This window comes from Anarhichas minor, unplaced genomic scaffold (genome assembly GCF_050575085.1).
Source record: "Anarhichas minor isolate MPS153535 unplaced genomic scaffold, ASM5057508v1 ptg000050l, whole genome shotgun sequence".
Taxonomy (NCBI): Eukaryota; Metazoa; Chordata; class Actinopteri; order Perciformes; family Anarhichadidae; genus Anarhichas; species Anarhichas minor.
Genome location: NW_027466496.1, coordinates 920,776 through 939,451, shown reverse-complemented (window position 1 = coordinate 939,451; position 18,676 = coordinate 920,776). Strand labels below are relative to the sequence as shown.

Sequence of the window (18,676 nt, the reverse complement as noted above, 5' to 3'; positions counted from 1 at the left end):
TCTCTTGAAACTTGTACGAACACACACAAATACATAAATACACTGCCTGCCTGTCACTCCCCGACATTCATTCCCATGCACACACACACACGCCTCAATCAAACGCCCGATGCGTATTTCAGTGCAGTCGATCTAATTGCATGCGCGCCAGGCTTTAACGGGCTGATGTTACAAGCCCGAGCACGACTAATTCTTTTTCTGCCTCTCTGGTTTCATCAGTCTGTGAGATGACTTGCCTCACACTGGCTGTTGTGTGGCAAGGGGCTTTGAGTCATCTGTTTGCCTCACAACAAGAAGGGAGAGAACACCCAAAACACACGGTGTCAAACATAGTTTGCCGGAGCAAGGAAAAAACCTCCCGGGAGACAAAGATACGTAGAAATCCTGCCCACACATCAGCCTGCCTTTTGCTTTATGGAAAGATTCTGAGAAGTCTGGGTGATTTCTTATCCCAGCCTGGCATGTTTATGGCTCAGTGTGTGCGTGTGTGTGTGTGTGTGTGTGTGTGTGTGTGTGTGTGTGTGTGTGTGTGTGTGTGTGTGTGTGTGTGTGTGTCTCCAGATATGAGTTACTGTGCACCAGCTTGCCCAGAATGCATGGTGTCATTTGTCTATAGGTGGGCTTCAGTCCAAACACGCACTCTCATAGGAGAAATAACAATATGGTGAATGAGTACCAGACGCGGGCTCCCTTCTGTTAGATCAGCAAAGGCTCAACATGCAGCACATCCCTGTAGATGCTAGATTAGGAGTCATAATTCACACCTTTCCGCGTGGTGATTACATCACCCATTAAGCATGATTCTGCCTTTCAGGGCTCGATGACAAATAGTTTATCATCTGGGAGTGATATACCGGCCCGAGATCCAGTGTGCACTGCTTGCGATTTCTAAATGTTGGTTTATGTATATAGGTCAGCAAGTGCTGTCTGTGGCTCTGGGCTAAAAGGAGTCCCACTAGCAATCATTATCAGGGCCTGTTTGTTTTCACTGTGGTCTCTGTGGTCTCGGACGGACTGTGCTTTACATCCAAACATCCTGGCAGCCAGTCTACTCTCCCTGACCCGTATAACCCCCTGGTCTGTCTCTGCCTCATTCCTCCGCTTCTAACAAGCAGACATTAATAAATCATGCTTTGCTCATTACCCAGGCCCTGTTATCAGCCCGCGTCTGTGAAATTGATCTAATCTGTGCACTTCTTCACTGGAGACCCCATGCTTCTGTCCTTCACGTCTTCCAAGGCATCACTGTCAGCATCTCGTTTTTTCTCTCCCGACCTTCTCCTTTTCACTCTTCTCTCTCTCTCTTCCGTTTAGCTTTCCGTCTTTCCTCTTTCCATTCCTCCCAATCGCTTTCATGGTTTTTTTTCCTCGTCACACCCCGTCACAGAAGGGTGACCCAGGGTCCCAAATCCCAAAGTGTTCGACCAAACCTGAGTTTTAATTAGTTATCGCCAACCGCGGCCATGTGACCACGACCACCGCCAACCACCCATCCCCAAAATTTAACCCATCCTCATCTGGTCACCCCAACGTCCCAGCTTTACCCCTTTTGGACTCAAGTCGCATATATTCAGTATCATTCAATTTGTGCCAAAAATCATTCGGTTTGTGTGACCCCAAAGCTTTTGAACTGAAAATGATGAAAGTACGTTTCCAGCCCCTTAAAACTGGCCAATTCACACTAACATGAATTCCCAACAACAACAAAATTTCCAGCTTGCCCAGAATGCTGATTAAAGTCGTACATCATACGTCTTACCCTCTTCATATTCCAGCATGCTCAGGTTCTGAGATTGTTGGAGTCTGAGTACCCATGAGTGTTCCCAATTAGCCCCGCCACTCATTTCATTCCCAGGGGCTCTTCCTCTCCATTACACTTAATGAGGTCTTTTTTTTAAGAGAAACATTCCAAGGCCAAGTCTTTCTATTAGACCTTTTTTTTTTTTTTTTTTTTTAAAGTAGACCTTTTCAGTAAGCCATTTTTTCCATTGGTCCGGATTAGAAATGATTCAGGCTGGCCATTTGAACACAGATGTTAAAGACCTGCCTGGGCTAATATACGCCGACACAGGCCACGCTGACATCCTGCTGCGCTTTCCTCATCCAGCGCTGCCAGATATGGCCTTTTACCCGGCAGAGAGAAATTTAGCTCCTGCGTTATTAAATGGGAACCGTCTGAAGCTGAAGGGATTTGATTTTGTCTCTATTTGTGGACCCAAACGAAATCTGGGACTTACTGTATAAGCCCCTTGAGCGAGTAGACAGGAACAAAAGTATTCCGTATCTGTATGTGACTTGTCTTTTTTGTTCGTCTCCATCCATCCAAATCCTTTGAGTAGCCAAGAGAGAGAAAGAGGGAGAATAGCATGGTGGAACTTCATTTATTGCTCCCATCTGTTTATGTCTTTTTACTTCTGGAAGTGAATTTTGAGGAACGCGAATGTCCCAGCGCTGTGGCTCGCAGATGTTCCTTTCCTGCTCTTTGCTCCGAGTCATTAAGTGTGGCGCAGTGCTGCATATGAGGCTGGCAGACGAGGCTTCGACTGTGTGGTTTTTAGCATGCTGGAGCTCTGTGGAGATTGTTGGTGGCAGATCACCCTGGCTTTGATTTTCTAAAATATGTGCACGCTTCTGTGTCTGCCTGCTCACTCTCACATGAAGGACTTACATACCTCGGCACTCTACTCGAGACCAGCCATCCCATCTCACGTCAACACCAAAGCCCTCGTCTCTCATCGTTTTTTCTGGAAACCCCGTTCCGCCGACGCCCCGTCCCCCTGCCTTGCTGCTGCGCGTTAGCGCCGTCTGCACACAACGCCATTACTCCTCATTAACGTCAGCTCAGCCTGTCAGAGACGGCGTTAACGCTTGTTCAACTCAAGCTCGCTGCTCCATACGCAGGGGAGTTAGCAGTGCTTTTAAAGCCTTTCAGTTTCTCACTATACGCTCACTCTCTTCCTCCGTTATGGATGAAGGGATGGTACGGGTTAAGTAGCCTCCGCAGAGGTCAGAGGGGGACGATTTGTTATCTCTGGTGGCTGAAAGATTCCTTGTGTTTCTCAGAGCTAACAAAAGCCGACCTCACAACCGGGCCCATAGTGAAGTTAGGCAGCTTTACATCATCAAAAGCCAGTTTGAAGGCTATTCTTACCAAAGAAACAGAAACCAGGGTGACATATAGAGGACTGTGTGTGTGCATGTGTTTTCCCTTTCTTGGCAGTGATGGTTCATGGTTGTGAACAGGCATGATGTTTGGCAGACAGACAAAGGTCTGATGTAAACCAGCATCATCTCTGAATCATTATACACATACACACATACATAAATATATATATGCGAATACAGAGACATACAACCAGACACTCGCTCACGCACTTTGTTTGACCCCACCGCCTCCGGCTTCCTCCTTGTGAAAATGTAATAGTCCTCCAGTAATGTACCCCACTTCATGATTACTTCTTAAAGCCCCGCATATTTTAAAGGCACAATGTTTGATATTCAATCTGTATCTCTCTTTCCTCCTGGCCAATTTTGATAATGTGATTGCAGACCTCGCTCTATTCAACATTCACTTCTATCCAATAAGCCCTTGTCTCCCATCTCAGGAAATTAAGTTGTCATCCTGTGTCTCTTTCATTAATGTGACTATCATTTCATTGCTGTTTATTAAATTCCCAGGTAGCAGACTATGGCCAGAGGTGATTCTAATAGCGGGATTATATTTTTAACTCTCTGAGCTTGTCAGTGCGTCGTTAATACAGGCCATGCATTGAAAGGCTTTTCTACAAAAATGATTCACACATATTTATTTCAACAGGCAGTGTATTTCAGCTGGGTCTGCTCCAGTTAATCAGCATTCTCCTACACACTGGAAGGCAAAATCTTGCTCCCGTGGAACGTTTTATGCAGCGTTGTCTCACATGGCTCTTCTCTCTTTTACCCCTCCACAGGTGGACCTTGGATTCTTGCGGTTCGTCTCGGCCATCGGCACCCAGGGCGCCGTTTCCCAGGAGACCCAGAAGATCTACTTCATCAAGTCCTACAAAGTGGACGTCAGCTCCAATGGAGAGGACTGGATCACTTTGAAGGAAGGCTCCAAACAAAAGGTAGGAGACTCAATTCATCAACCTGTTTGTGATTAAAAACTTAATTAGCCTACAGAGGTCTAATGGCGTCCTCTTTAGGCTCTAGATTATGAGTGAAAAAAGTGAAACACTGAAAAGCTTTTAGCTCTCCATGAGACTCTTAGAGTAGACTAGATAATGAAAATAGTTTATTTTTACTCCTGCCTGACCAGCGATTGTGTCATGAAAGCCACCGCTGCACATGTACTGCACTCGAAAGACCCCGTCTCAGTAAAGCAGCCAGCTGACTTGAATTGTGGTCCTTTCCAAGTTGACTTTAAGCTCGACAAAAGGGGGAATACCGAGCTATATGTACTTGAGTCTCTGTCTCCCAACGTGCAATTATACACTTCCCTCTGCATGGTAATATACCCACTGTGTGTGCAAGTCAATGTTTTTTTTCCAAGCACAGACTGCGGTGCTAATGCAGCTCTGCAGTAGCCATAGGGAGGATTATGCAAGGAATGTAGCCTCTGTTTTATGTCAGGCACCCCTCAACTTGTCGTAAATGAAGCTGGGGATGACAAAAGACTTGACAAACAAGAGTTTAAGTTGACAGGGAGGGAAGGAAATGAGGAGAGGCTGTCATGTTTGAGCAGCTGCTGGAGGAGTGTCCGCGAGAGAGGGAAAGGACGCTTGACCGGAGCGCAACAGGCTGTAACCATCGATTGCTGATCGGACCAGGTTTTGTCCATCTGGAGGCAAACACCCCGACCACTGTGGGTGTCCGGAGGGTCAGAGAGGCATGTGTGTGTGTGTGTGTGTGTGTGACATGTAAATACCACAAGGAATTTTTGAGTGAAAGAGTGCAAGGCTGCAACAAAAAAAGTCGTCAACAGCAACAGAGCATCCAAACAAGCGTGTTTGTGCTGCTGTGTACACAAGCCTCTGGGCCCGGTTATTTCATGGACTCTCCAAAGTACACAGTCCCTTTAAAGTGACAGCTTAAAGGTGACGCGAACAGGCCCGACCTGTGTTTTTCCAGACTCTAAAGTGCTTTTGTGCGGAGGGGCACCATTTGCTACATGCTGAGCCTGCAGTTTGGAGTCTTAGCGCAGCTCTGGAAAAAGCCACTTTACAGTTGAGCGCAGAGGAGACTCTGCGTGACATTTAAGAGAGTGGATGACTTTGTTGCGGCCCCTTAGTGACGCAGTTGACGGGTATTGCTCCTCAGGGGCTTGGTTGAAGAAAGACTGCACTGACTAATGGATCAGACCAGGTGTTGTTTTAGTTCATCCCAAATTAGCTGAACTAGCTACCTTTCTATCTGCCTGTTCATCCAGCTCCTCTCTGCTGCACTCCTCTCTGCCCCACAGCTACTCCGTCGGGGAGGTCAGGAGGTCATATGGTCACCGGTGTGATTCAATTACCCAGAATGAACTGTGACGGACTGTGGGGAGTTGTTTTGCCGGGTGGCCGGCCTCTTCGTATGGCCGCTGGTAAACTGTCAACAAACCCCAGGGGAGAACAGTGGCATCTCTGACCTTTAAACAAGACACTGCAGTAAAACCTCCACTAAATCTGGTACCAGAGGACAGGAATAAGGCCATCTTGAGCCAATCTGGAGTTGTCAGTGTAACACATTATGCCTCAGGTTTCACAGTCACAGGCCACGGCCTGGTTGGGCTGCTTCATCTGGCACAAAAGGAAGTGCTAGCTGTGACAGATTACTCTCATAAAATGTATTTTTAAATGTGTAATTTAGATTTCCACGTGTGAACATCTTGACTCAGTGCTCACTCAGCTACGGCTGTTTTTACTTGTTCATTTTCAGATTATACTAGCTGCATCTTAATCTCATCAAAACGAGAATCTTCCACGCGCCTCCGCTCTCGTTTCTTGATTCAATGCAGCCAAGGTCTCAGACAAGCTTCCATCCGGCATCTCAAATCGACGCGTCAACAATGTACTTTCCTTCTGCTTCTATCGCAGGTTTTCCAAGGCAACACCAACCCAACAGACGTTGCCAAGACTATGCTGCCCAAACCCACGCTGACACGCTTCGTCCGGATCCGTCCTGTTACCTGGGAAACAGGCATCGCGCTGCGCTTCGAGGTGTATGGATGTAAGATATCAGGTTGGTACTGCCGAGATCCCTGCTGATTTGCATACAGGCACACTTCTCAGCTCTATCTTGGCTCACAGCTGCCACCGAAAACGCTACATTATACTGCTTATAGTCTAATCAGATACAGTTTCAAATGCAATAATCAGATGATGCCACTTCGGATGTCTGCGCATGCCCCGCTATCAGCTCCCTACTTGTTGCAACATACTGGGTATTTCCCACCCTGGCCCCGGTTGCACAAACATCTTACTTCTGCGAGGTGTGACAATAAAGCTCTGTTTCTGCGAGAGTCCTGCTCTAAGGCTAAAGCTAGCTGCTGCATTATAGAGGAGTGGCACATGAAGGAAGATTACCTATTTATGTTACCCCGTGTTTAGATGTACCTCATTCAATATAAATGGAGGCTCCATCTGGAGGGCAGAGCGAGCTGGAGCTGGGCGGGATCTACACGGTCCCACCCCTCCTGCTGAGCCGGTCACAGCCTCCTCTTTAGCCACAGCCTGTCTTTCGCTTACAGAGCTTTGATTTTGGCAAAGCTCCTCTCATCTTTGCCATTTTGTCGATGCTATTTTAACGAGCGGTGTTTGTGCGTGGCTCGCTTTCATATGGTTTTAACCCATCTGTCTGCATCTCTATGGGTTTTTGAATGTTAATTAGTGATTGTCTGTGTGTTTTGTTCGTTTGTACTTGGATAGGGAGTATATCTTACAAGGACAGCCATTTGTTGTCAGTGCTGTTAGTTCAGCGTTAAGCCTTGGATTACAGTTACGGCATCGGATTAGTTGTAGCCAGCCAAATGTGCTCATATGTGTTATGTGTGTGTGTGTGTGTGTGTGTGAAATTATGCATCACATATGTGTGGCTCGTCATGTAATAGCAGAGGGCACTGCGGATACAGCAGGGTTACAGCAGGGGCGTGTGTTTCGGGCGCGCGACCAGACCGCTGCACAAAGCCTAAACACATCACAGGGCCGAAGTTCACCACAGGGCCTCAGTAAGGACGTCAGCACCCCTGGGTGCTGTGAAGTCACTGCCAGCTTCACTGCATGCTAGCGCCACAATCAGAGAGAGAGAGAGTGAGAGAGAGAGAGAGAGAGAGAGAGAGAGAGAGAGAGAGAGAGAGAGAGAGAGAGAGAGAGAAAATTGTGAGGCTCTCGAGGGCTGCACAAATCCGGTGACTCACTCTGCTCTACCCAGAAATATGACACCAGAACTTTACTAAAAAACTTTTGTTGAAAGAAATGTGAACTTTTTTTCTCTACTTGTCCCAAAAAAAGTATACACAGTGCACCAAAATGTGAGCTACATAAAACTGTGCCCAACTTCCACTTACGATGTCAAGACCATATGTCGCGCATCAGGTTAGAGGAGGAGCTGTACCCCAGAATGTTGCAAGATGTTCTTCCCTAGATCGTCATGGTCATGTGCCCCCGCTGACACGAACAGCTACTCATTAATAAAAAGATCCACCGCCCTGTTGTTTGTAAATATGCCATGGTGTATAAAAACCACTGATGCTCCACCCAAACCCTAAATGCGGCACACACCGCCATGTATCACCATCTACACGCTCGCAGTCCACACACACACACACAAGTTTGTTCCTCTGGGTGTGTCATTGCGTGCAAGCCATCATCTATTAAGCTTCAATGATCGCAGCTGAAGTCGATTAAGAGCTCCAGATGACCCCGGAAAGTCTGAACTCCGATCAGAAACACACACGATCACACACGTATACCTTTCTCTCAATCCCCCCCTCACTTCAAAGACTCTGCTCTACCGGAGGCTGTGATTGCTCTCAAACAGATCCTGGCCAAACACGAAAGCAAGAAGGTAGAAAAACCCACGAAAACAGTCAATAGGCTTCCGCACTGCCAGCGTTTGTTCCTTGAGCTGCGATTCTCTAGACTGCAGGACCAGAGATCCGTCTCACGGGTCTGCATAGGAACTGTTTTAGATAAGCAGAGAGAGAGAGAAGTCTGAATGAGGCCTTGTTCTCCCAAGTCTTCGCTCGTTTTTTCCCAGATGCAGCCACGCTATTGAGACCTGCAGTGGTACAGTGCGCACTTTGTCTCATACAGACACAGAAAATGTAATAATGTCCAGATTTATTCCTCCGTGGGAGCCAGATAGTAAATATGTTATTGCTTACCACAGGTCCCTGACTCAGTGTCTTGGGATTAGGTGTAAGGAAGAGACAGAAAGGAAGATTTACCCCGAATACAAGCTGCTAAGTGTCAGAACTCTAGAGGTAATTTCATCGTGGAGCAACTTTTGTGAGCTCCAGTGTATTCTCCTTGGCTATTTACACCCACAGGACACAATAAATATGAGGTTCTACAGATTGCTAGTAATACTAACTGTTACATAAATATGAAGAAATAATAAATGTATCTATAGTTTGGACTGGCAAAACAATGAAGTAACAATTTGCTTTTATACAACTGAGATCTTAGAAATGACACTGTCTCCCTAACTAAGAAATAGTCTGGAAGTACAACAGAGTAATGAATCCTTGAAAACGTCATGTCAAAATTAAATGCAAAAGTTTTTAAGATTTAAAAATAGTCCATTCGGGTATTTTTATGTGGACCACCAGCAATAAGAGGCTGGGTTAAACACAAATATTGACACTGGTGGACAAAAAATGGTACTCAATATAATACAATATAATATATAAATGTTGATCAGGGTGTTAAGTTGGATCCGTCCTGGTTCACAGCGCCAGTAGAATTGTTGTCAGTCATGAGCAATCAATAACATTTCATTAGATAAGACACCAACAACAGCTTAGAAAGCACTGCGCTGGATACCCGTACAGGAGTACGAAGGGGAGAACATGTGGAAAGTTAAGAAATTCAGGTTTAAACATGCAAATGCTTCCGAGCCGCAGCAAACAGGTTGTTATCCTGTTCGGCTTTTGATATGGAGGGCTGGCATCGATGAGGAAAAGAAATAAGAAAACAGCTGTCTCCCTTTTGAAACGAATGGGAACACACATCCAAAGAAGCTCGAAAAAACACCCACAGAGAGTCAGGATAGGGTAAGATCAGAGAAGTAGAATAAAGGAGGAGAAGAAAGTCTGAAAATGTGGACAGGAAACAACGAGGTGTTAAAAGACAGTCCTACAGATGTTGACAGCTGTGGAGCAGAAGGTGCAGCAGCAGATAAAACACAAAGAGAATGTGTTTTTGTGTGTTGGTATATGCGAGTCTACAGAGGGAGGAGGGGGTGGATAAGGGAGATGAAAAGAAATAGCACTCCCAGAACGTGCAGGACGTGGAAGCACCAACCGAGAGGAGGGTTTTAATTGGCTGCCTGGAGACAACCGCTTCAGGCAAAGGAATTAGTATGCATGAGACAGACAGACAGAGAGAAAGAGAGAGAGAGAGAATGGAGGCAGAGATCGCAGCAACATCACAAAGAGTTTGGGGAATTGTCCTACTCGCTTTGACTTTCACCATCCCTGTTGCACCAAAATGAACCTCAAACTCACCAACTGGACTAGTGGCGTGGCAAATGATGTTGGACATCAGGGTATAGATGAAGTATTTTGTTGTCCATTGTCCCTGTAGGTTTTCATTGGTTTGAATCAAAATGCTCAGCATCTTCTTTGTCTTGCAGAGTACCCATGCTCGGGCATGCTGGGCATGGTATCAGGTTTGATCACTGACAACCAGATCACCGCATCCTCCCATACGGACCGGAGCTGGGTACCGGAGAACGCCCGCCTGCTGACCAGCAGGACGGGTTGGACCCTGCTGCCCCAGCCCCAGCCCTTCACCAGCGAATGGCTGCAGGTGGATCTCGGTGAGGACAAGCTGATGAAAGGGTTGATAATCCAGGGAGGGAAGCACCGTGAGAACAAGGTCTTCATGAAGAAGTTCCGCCTCGGCTACAGCAACAATGGCTCCGACTGGAGGATGGTGTTGGACACCAGTGGGAACAAGCCAAAGGTGAGAGTAGTGTCCGGTGTATTTGTTGGATTTTTCTTACAAATCTAGGCATAACCCTAACCAAAGAACCCTTAATGCTTTCTTTAAGTTGAGGCAAAAGTTCTTTCAAGGAAAAGGGGATGGAATTTGTTTGATTTAATACACAAACCAAAAGATAGGTTTTACCTTCAGCAATAGGGAAAATGACTTGAAGACGTGCTACTCAAAAAAGTCCCTCGGACACATCGGACCATCAATTCCGATTATGACACATTTAGTCAATTTTCACCAGAGCGTTGCGCCTGGCAGTTGTGAGTCATTTAGGAGTCGTTGCGAGTCAATTTCAGCAGTGCTTTGAATCACATTAGGATAAGCATCTTGAGTCTCTCAGAGCCTTCTCCCGCTTCTATCCTCCTGCTTTGTATTCTGCACGACACCCACCGTTCAACCCCTTTCAATGGATAGTGAAACCTCTCCAGAGGGGAAGGAGGGGTGAGGGGAAAACGAGGGAGAAGGGAAAGAACGCGCAACAGAGAGAAGTGACCCAAGATTTATCTGCCGGTGTCATTGCACGCACGGGAGAGACACGCCAACACTTTCCTCAATGCATACACAGACTTACACACATAGAATGTGTGTGTGTGTGTGTGTATATATATATATATATATATATATATATATATATATATATAAGCACGTACATACACAACCACGCACACCTCCAGGAGCTGGAACAGCCAGTCCCCAATTACAAGCGTCCCTGACAGGGCATAAATCTGATCCAGATGGGCTGATGGTTGATTTATGAAGGGAGTAAGGAGGATCCATACCCCCCCCTCCTGTCCTAGTTAGCCGCCTCTCTCCCCTCGCCTGAGAGGTTCCCAGCATCTAAGGTGCACCAGGCTCCTTCACGTGATCACACCCATTAATCCACTTCCATCATTCCTCCTTTGCCTCCTTTGCTTGCTACTCTTGCATCCCAAATCCTCCTCTTTTCCCTCATGTATTCCTTTGCTCGAGGAGGATCTGAAGGAGCCGAAAGTTGCTTTTGACAGCGCTGTTTGTCGTGCTGTCGAAACTGTGCTTTAGGTGTCAGAAAGATGAGAGAGATCTGGTCATCTTCTGTTCTTTCTTCTTACTTTTGTACCCGGCACATGCCACCCGTTCAGCCCACTTCTGGTTTTCGTAAGGCAGGGATGAGTCTGCCTCGGGGTATCTGCGTTTGAGGAGCTGTATGAGTCAAATGCCTGGCAGAGACATTATCAGCAACATTTTTTTTTCACTCACTCTTTCCTTCTGTCTTTGTCCCTCTTCCCCACCACCTTTTGTCTCCCTGCCAGATATTTGAAGGGAATAGCAACTACGACACCCCTGAGCTGAGGACGGTGGAGCCCCTGCTGACCCGCTTCATCAGAATTTACCCAGAGAGGGCCACTCCTGCTGGCATGGGCCTGCGACTTGAGCTCCTGGGCTGCGAGATCGAAGGTAAACTGGAACTTCTATTAACATCCAATGCATTTTGTGCACTCTGTCTAAGGTAACACTTGAGATTAGGTGCAAAATATGCCAAAAAGGCTTTGTTATGTCTACCTATTGTGGTGACATTTCTACCTGGTGGTGCCGACCTCTCTACCGGCAGTAATGGTGGCAAAATTACTACCCAGGGTGAGACGTTTTTGCCCATGGTGATGGCATTTCCAGCTGTGGCAACGCTTTTAACCATGGCAATGAAATGTTCACTCCTGGTGTTGACGTTTTTTTTTGACAGAACATTTATTTACTACCCACAATGCCATCCTTACTGGGCACACCTTGACCCCGTGTGTTTGTTTCCAGACTGCTTTTATATGTGTTAACATCTGACATGTCTGGAAGCGCTCAAAGATGAGACATCTATCATCTACCCCTATTTTGTTTTTGCCCCAGCTCTTTATCCGTCTCTCTCAAAGCTGACGTAGCACACAAACAGCTCAGCGATATAAGAGCGTGTAGCGCACTAGCCCTAAGTGGATTTACATATTGGATTTCAGGGAGGCCCATTCCGTTATAAGCCTCATGGACTCCCACCGGGAGCTTTAGTCAGATGATAATGCTTGTTTTCAGTGTTAATGCCAAATACACACACACATACTCACACAGACGTACACACACACACACACACACACACACACACAGGAAACGACCGCAATCACACTGCCAAATATGTGGTTACTGGCGTGAGTACACACAGGTGCTCGTACTGGTGTGTACAAGCATGTGTGTGTGAAGCAGGCCATAGCAGGAGGGCCAAATCCTCATTTCTGTGAGAGGCTCCCCTGACGCAGCGCTGACCCCATCCCTGACCCTCCCCACCCTGAATCTGACAGGGTCTGATCTGCCTCATATTTCATCTAGCACAGGGAGAGAGAGCGAGAGCATTGGCTCACACGCACACAGATACAGTACACATCCATTTTTCAGGCAGTTTTCCCCTATGCCTCTCTCTCTCTCTCTCTCCACCTCTCCCCTCCTCTCGATCATTACTCCGTCAGTGTAAACACATACAAATGCACGCACACCGCAGGACGGTTGTGCAGCAGTGGAGCATGGAGTGGATCTAGGGCCATGCCCACATCTAAGCGTGGCGGGGCTATAATGATAGGCCGCTATGGCAGCCAGGGGCCCTGCCTATAGCCAATCCCAAGCCCCGTTTCTGCATCCTTAAGGTTTCAGCCGCCCAAGCCCGAAGCAACCGTGCTTTAGCTTCAACTCTATTTATACACCCACACCTTCACAGCATGATGAAAGGAGCGATGCTAATAGCTCATGCCTAGATTGTAGCCCAGTGGGTAACTGTGGGCAGAACACGCTGAGCTTCTGAATACACATTTTAGTGTTTCTTTCCTTTCCTTTTCTTTCCGCTATTTAAACTATGAAGCAGGCTGAAAACCCATTACTTCAGACTACATCTCCACCTCATGCTAACGCTGCTTGTGTCAAATTTTTTTCAGTGTTTGGTTGTCTGAGAGGTATTCACTTCCATTTTCCGGCTATTGTCCCTAAGTCGCTTTGGACAAGAGTGCCAAATGAATGTTATGTGAATTCAAACCCTGCAGCATTTTTACCACGGAAATTACAGATAGTGATCAGACCAAACAACAGACATGTAATGTTCTGCATTAGCTACAGGTCCACATCAGCGCACCTTCTCTGAACAATAAGGAAAAACATAGAAATGATTGAATTTTTTGAATGTGAACCAAATCACAAATGCAACCTGAAATCGATTCTATAATGTCTGCCGTCTCCCTTCTCCTCCGTCTTCACAGCTCCTACACTCCCGCCTACCACGTTTGTCCCGAGCACTACTCCGTCGGACGAGTGTGACGACGACCAGGCGAGCTGCCACAGCGGCACAGGTGATGACTACGACGTGACAGGTGCTAACATCGCCCTCATGAGACTGCAACCTAACCCCCACACCTCTTACCCTTCCGTCTGCCATGGCTCACACTCAATCTGCTCCACTTTCCTAGCTTCGCCGCTCTCTGTTTATGGGTAGATTTGATACCGCGGCTAATCTGCCACCTACTGTGCACACTCCCGCATCCCGGTGCGTGCCTGCGTACACACTGCTCTAATTATCTGCACCTGTGGCTCCCATCTCCCCTTTTACCCCCGCCTCTGCAAAGTCACATTAGACGATTGTCACACTTGCTCCGGAGATCGCCAAATGCGCACACCTGCATCTAAACCAACCGGCAGCCAGCTCTGCCTCTCTCTCTCTATCCTTTCATCTCTTACCCGCTTTGTCCGCCTGCACCCTCTTTTCCACGCGCTCCTCTCGGCCTCATTTCCCACTAACCCAGTAACTCTCTGAGCCTGCACTGCTGCCTGCACTCCCCATTAACCAGCAGTCTCCAATGATGAGCATGGCACCGTTTCAGTCACGTGTTTTGGAAGTATTCCATGAAGTGCGTCACGGTAGATATACCGAGACAGGGTCCTTATGAGACTGAAGGGAAAGACAAGGCATGTGTTGGCTAGCAATATTTAGCTAGCAGGGATATATTAGGTGAATGTGTGCAGTTATTTTTTTTAAAGAAACTTAACTCTTGCCATTGCTAGGCTAACAATGCTAATGTGTTGTGTTGTGGCAGGGGTTACCACGATGCCAGAGACCACCACTGCTGAAGTGGATACCATCCCAGGTGAGAAAATTGTATTATATTTTTCTTTCTCATCAATGATTTCAAGTCTTACTAAGATGACATGCCAGAATGTTGAAACATAGAGTAGATATCGAACTGCTCTAGTTTATTTATTTTTTTGGATTCATTTCCATAGATTTATCATGAAGCGTACCTTAGCTAATGAATGCCAGCTCACTGCGGCTTCTCTCCCCACTGCTGTGTGCCTGTTATTAAAGCTGATGATATGGCCCTGAGAGGCTCCTGCTGACAGGGTGAGGGAGGTTGCGTGATGCAGAGCTAGCTGATGATTAGCACTGGTGCTCTGTTGCTGCCTCCTCAGCATAATCACTAATCACCGGTCCGACACTGACACATTAAACACACACACGCAACACGGCACAAAAATAGGGAAGCACAATGCAAATGACCACAGGAAATTGGGTGTGCTTTGGGGTCACTTGCACAGACGCACACACACACAGTGCTGTTTCCTATAGCAGGTTGATGAGGCAGCAGCCAGCTGAGAGGCTGTGCCCCAGTCTGACCTTGGCTAATGGGCCATAGGCTCCACCGAGCCCCCTTCACTCTGTCTGCAGTCTGCTGGGGCACCAGCTATGATAGATGAGAGCCGAGGTGTATGTGTGTGTGTGTGTGTGTGTATATATATTTATGAACACAACTACATTTCTGTGGGTAAACACTTATCCGCCTGACTTTTCATTTCAAGAGTCTCGAACCGTGCATGCTAATCAGTTCTGTGTATGCGAGCGTGTGTCCGTGTCTGCTTGGGTGTCTGTGCGCGCCCTGCGCTCTAATCTCAGAGGGTGTAGTTTCCGTTGCCATTCGGCAAGTCTCTCTTCGTGAAACTGCCAAGTGAGTCATGTAGCCGCTCATCTTATCCAGAGCTTGTTGGTAGCTACAGTCAAAGCCTCCCAAGAATGGGAAAAAAGTAATTTTAATTGGGAATGGGATGTCTCGACAAAAAAAAAAAAAAAAAGTGGGTTGGCGTCTGAATTGCTGTTCCACATGGGAATTCCATCCTTTGTGTTTAATGGGTAAATAGAGTCGCTGCCTGTAGAAGCTAGTTAAAACCTTCCCATTATTAAAGGGAATATTGGCTCATACATTCTGTCATCCGGAGAGCCGCCTCACCGTTTCTCTAAAGGCATCTCATGCTGGAGTTTAAGGCCGTGGCTAACATCCCAAACATCCCGCTCCCTTGCGTTCAATGGAAGCCCTTCTTTATCCAATTTGCAAAACACTAAAGCCCGAGCTCCCACACAGTTTCCTCAGCGCGGCGAGTGTCCATGGGGGATTGCATTGTTGGAATAGGGCCCCAGCACTGTTACCATAGCTGTCTTCAAACCTCAAGTCTCCGCTCTCATTAAAATCCTGAGCTCTCTGCGGGTTGCTTTGAATGTTGCTTTCTCAACTGGACGCCATGTCCAGACCCCATCTTCCTCTTCCCTTGTCCCTGTTCTCAGTGTCCCTCTATAGCTCTTTTATATACCCTGTTACGTTCATTACAGGAGATCATTAACTGTAGCCAAGAAATACGTTCTACATGAGGTTGATGCTGTCGGCTCGCTGCTTTCTCATGTTAGGGCCATAACTGTCCAAAGTCTGTCTCTCCCTCCCAAGCAAAGGGACTCCAAGTTACGTCCCACAGTTCTTTGCTGCCCTCTAGTGCTTGAAGCTGATCAGGATGAGTGAATGAAGCCCCAAAGTGTAGCCTGCAGTCATATCATGACAGGCCCCCAGGTTATTCATTGTTCGGTTAAAGCCCAAAGCTCTCTGCAATTTCAAGGAGGATGATGAAACTTGATTTCCTGACACATGATCTTGACCTCTCGTCCACAAATTTGCAGCTTTCCTGTGGTTTGCCTGCGACTTCGGCTGGGCCAATGACCCATCCTTCTGCAGCTGGACATCAGAGGACACTGGTTCCAGGTGGCAGATCCAGTCCAGCGGCACCCCTACCCTCAACACTGGACCTAACATGGACCACACAGGTGAGGGCCCTGCAGGGTACCGCTTAGTTGGGCCGAACGTCCTGTTGCACTACGTGCATTTCAGCCTCAGAGTTGTTTTGTCTGTCGGTGATACATTTTCTTTTATCCAAACAGGTGGATCAGGGAACTTCATCTACACCTTGGCGTCAAGTCCCCAAGAGACCGAGGTGGCCCGGCTGGTCAGCCCAGTGGTCAGCTCCCCGGACTCAGACCTGTGTGTGTCCTTTTGGTACCACATGTTCGGGCCGCACATCGGCACACTGCATATCAAGCAGCGCAAGCAGACTGTTGAGGGACCGGCTGACATCCTGCTGTGGACGGTCAGCGGTCACCAAGGCAACCGCTGGAGGGAAGGTCGTGTCCTTGTGCCCCGCACCAATAAACCCTATCAGGTAAATCACAAGTGGCCTGTGACTTGTTTGGCCGTTTACCGCCATACCGGTGCTCTTTCCATTCAAGGAAAGGTTGCCTAAAAAACAACCCTGTACTTTTTTTCCCCAAGGTGGTGATCGAAAGTCTGGTGGAGAGAAAGAGCTGGGGAGACATTGCTGTGGATGACATTAAGGTTCTCAATGGACTCAGCATGACGGACTGTAAAGGTGAGGCTTTTAGAGTTCATAGGTACAATGCCTGCATTCAGTTCTTGATCTGAAGTATGACGACATTTTTTAACTGCTGTTGGATTTCATTCGAATTTTTGTTCGAACAGATCCTGACGTACCCACTGAGCCGATGCTGCCAGAGGATCGCTTCAACGAAATCCGTAAGTCATTTCACACGGAGGGTTTATTTAGCGGTATCACATTTTGTGAGAACTATTTTCTCACCTTCAGACCCTTTGTAGTTCATGTGATACCTCCCATCTCATTCTTCGCTTCTGCTTCTGTACCGCCCCTCCAGTTGAGGAGATCACTGAATACCCAGACTTCGTGGAGACCAACCAGATCAGCGGAGCCGGCAACATGCTGAAGACGCTCGACCCCATCCTCATCACCATCATCGCCATGTCGGCCCTGGGGGTCTTCCTCGGCGCCATCTGCGGCGTGGTCTTGTACTGCGCGTGCTCGCACGGAGGCATGTCGGACAGGAACTTATCAGCCCTGGAGAACTATAACTTTGAACTCGTGGACGGTGTCAAGCTAAAGAAGGACAAACTCAATGTACAGAGCTCATACTCAGAGGCGTGAGATGGGACCGGGTGCATTCGCGTGACTGTATAACGTGCAGAGCTCGCAGAGCGTGCACAAGACTGGCTGTAGGCATATCTTCTCGTATATCCACGAGTAGGCCGGCTCAAAGGACTGCTGACGCCCTCAACTCTCTGGATGAGGGACATGTTCAGGAACCAATGGGAGGGTCGAACTGATCCACGCTTTTCTCAGGAGCTGCAGTAAAAAGAACCTACCAGTAGGGGACACTGTGTACAGATAAAATACAGAAAAAAAGATTATGTACAGATGATTTAGATGATATTTTAATTTTCTATTTTGATTTTCATTCATTTTTACAATCGGATGCTGGTGTTGAGACCAATTTATTAATAATGTTTAAAGTATTTATCGTTTTCTGGGAAAGAAATGTTTGTTTGTTTTTATTATCAGTTTATGAAGGCTGTTGTTAGTTTTCAGGTTTTGGAAGAGACGTATCAAAATCCTAAATGAACCATATCCGGCAAAACTGTAGATTTGCCCTAGCATACAGGGTGTGCCCATAACCCATGACCCTGAAACATGTACCCTTTCCCCTTTGACCTCTATCATTCTAATGTGAGGGTCCCACTCACGGCAATGTATGGTTCTGACAGTGCCTTTAGTACATTTCGGTTCGGCCTCCTCTGTTGATCTGGGTGTTTTTTATAGTACTCGGCCTAAGTTGTGATCACAGGAAAACAGGGGCACATGATCTTAGAAATACCTGCAGAACAGGATGACAGTCTATCACAGCGCTTTGTTTTGTTTTTTTGTTGTTCTCTGTCCAAAAACCACACACTGTAAATACGTTTTAATATATTTTATTGCCCTTTTTAAAGAAAGTAAAAGGAAAAAAAAAGCTGCAGTATCCCTTTTTTCATGGGTTTGTATGTGTGTAAATACAATCTTCTGACTGTTTTGTGGAAGGTGCAGTGTTATGTTTTTCTATTTTAGATTACTTTGCTCAGACAAGTAAGATTTGTGTGGTCTTACAGCGATTTCAATGTGCATTCAAGCCATCTGTCATAGACAACAGCCACTTCACGAAAACCACCGAAAGACGAATGAATCAAGAGGTAACAAAAAAAAAACAAGAAAAAAAAAACACCTGACATTGATGAACTCTTTTTCGACTGATCTCTCATATCTTCATCATATCTCCGCTGTGAGTTTGA

At 46.9% G+C, this 18,676-nt stretch overlaps 1 protein-coding gene across 3 annotated transcripts in view; it reads left to right on the top strand.

Moving 5' to 3' along the window:
• The window catches only part of nrp1a (neuropilin 1a), a 53,140-nt gene extending 35,492 nt beyond the window's left edge, over positions 1-17,648 (top strand). For 2 of the 3 annotated variants that reach the window (XM_076112637.1, XM_076112636.1), the window contains exons 7-17: positions 3,951-4,106; positions 6,057-6,201; positions 9,817-10,148; positions 11,468-11,612; positions 13,436-13,546; positions 14,267-14,317; positions 16,168-16,311; positions 16,426-16,703; positions 16,814-16,910; positions 17,021-17,074; positions 17,212-17,648. In XM_076112637.1, coding sequence (XP_075968752.1) covers positions 3,951-4,106; positions 6,057-6,201; positions 9,817-10,148; positions 11,468-11,612; positions 13,436-13,546; positions 14,267-14,317; positions 16,168-16,311; positions 16,426-16,703; positions 16,814-16,910; positions 17,021-17,074; positions 17,212-17,498 — 1,800 coding nt within the window. In that variant the 3' untranslated portion in view covers positions 17,499-17,648. The remainder of the gene's footprint in view (positions 1-3,950; positions 4,107-6,056; positions 6,202-9,816; positions 10,149-11,467; positions 11,613-13,435; positions 13,547-14,266; positions 14,318-16,167; positions 16,312-16,425; positions 16,704-16,813; positions 16,911-17,020; positions 17,075-17,211) is intronic. The other variant, XM_076112638.1, reaches the window with a different exon arrangement.
• Positions 17,649-18,676: the final 1,028 nt, after the last annotated feature.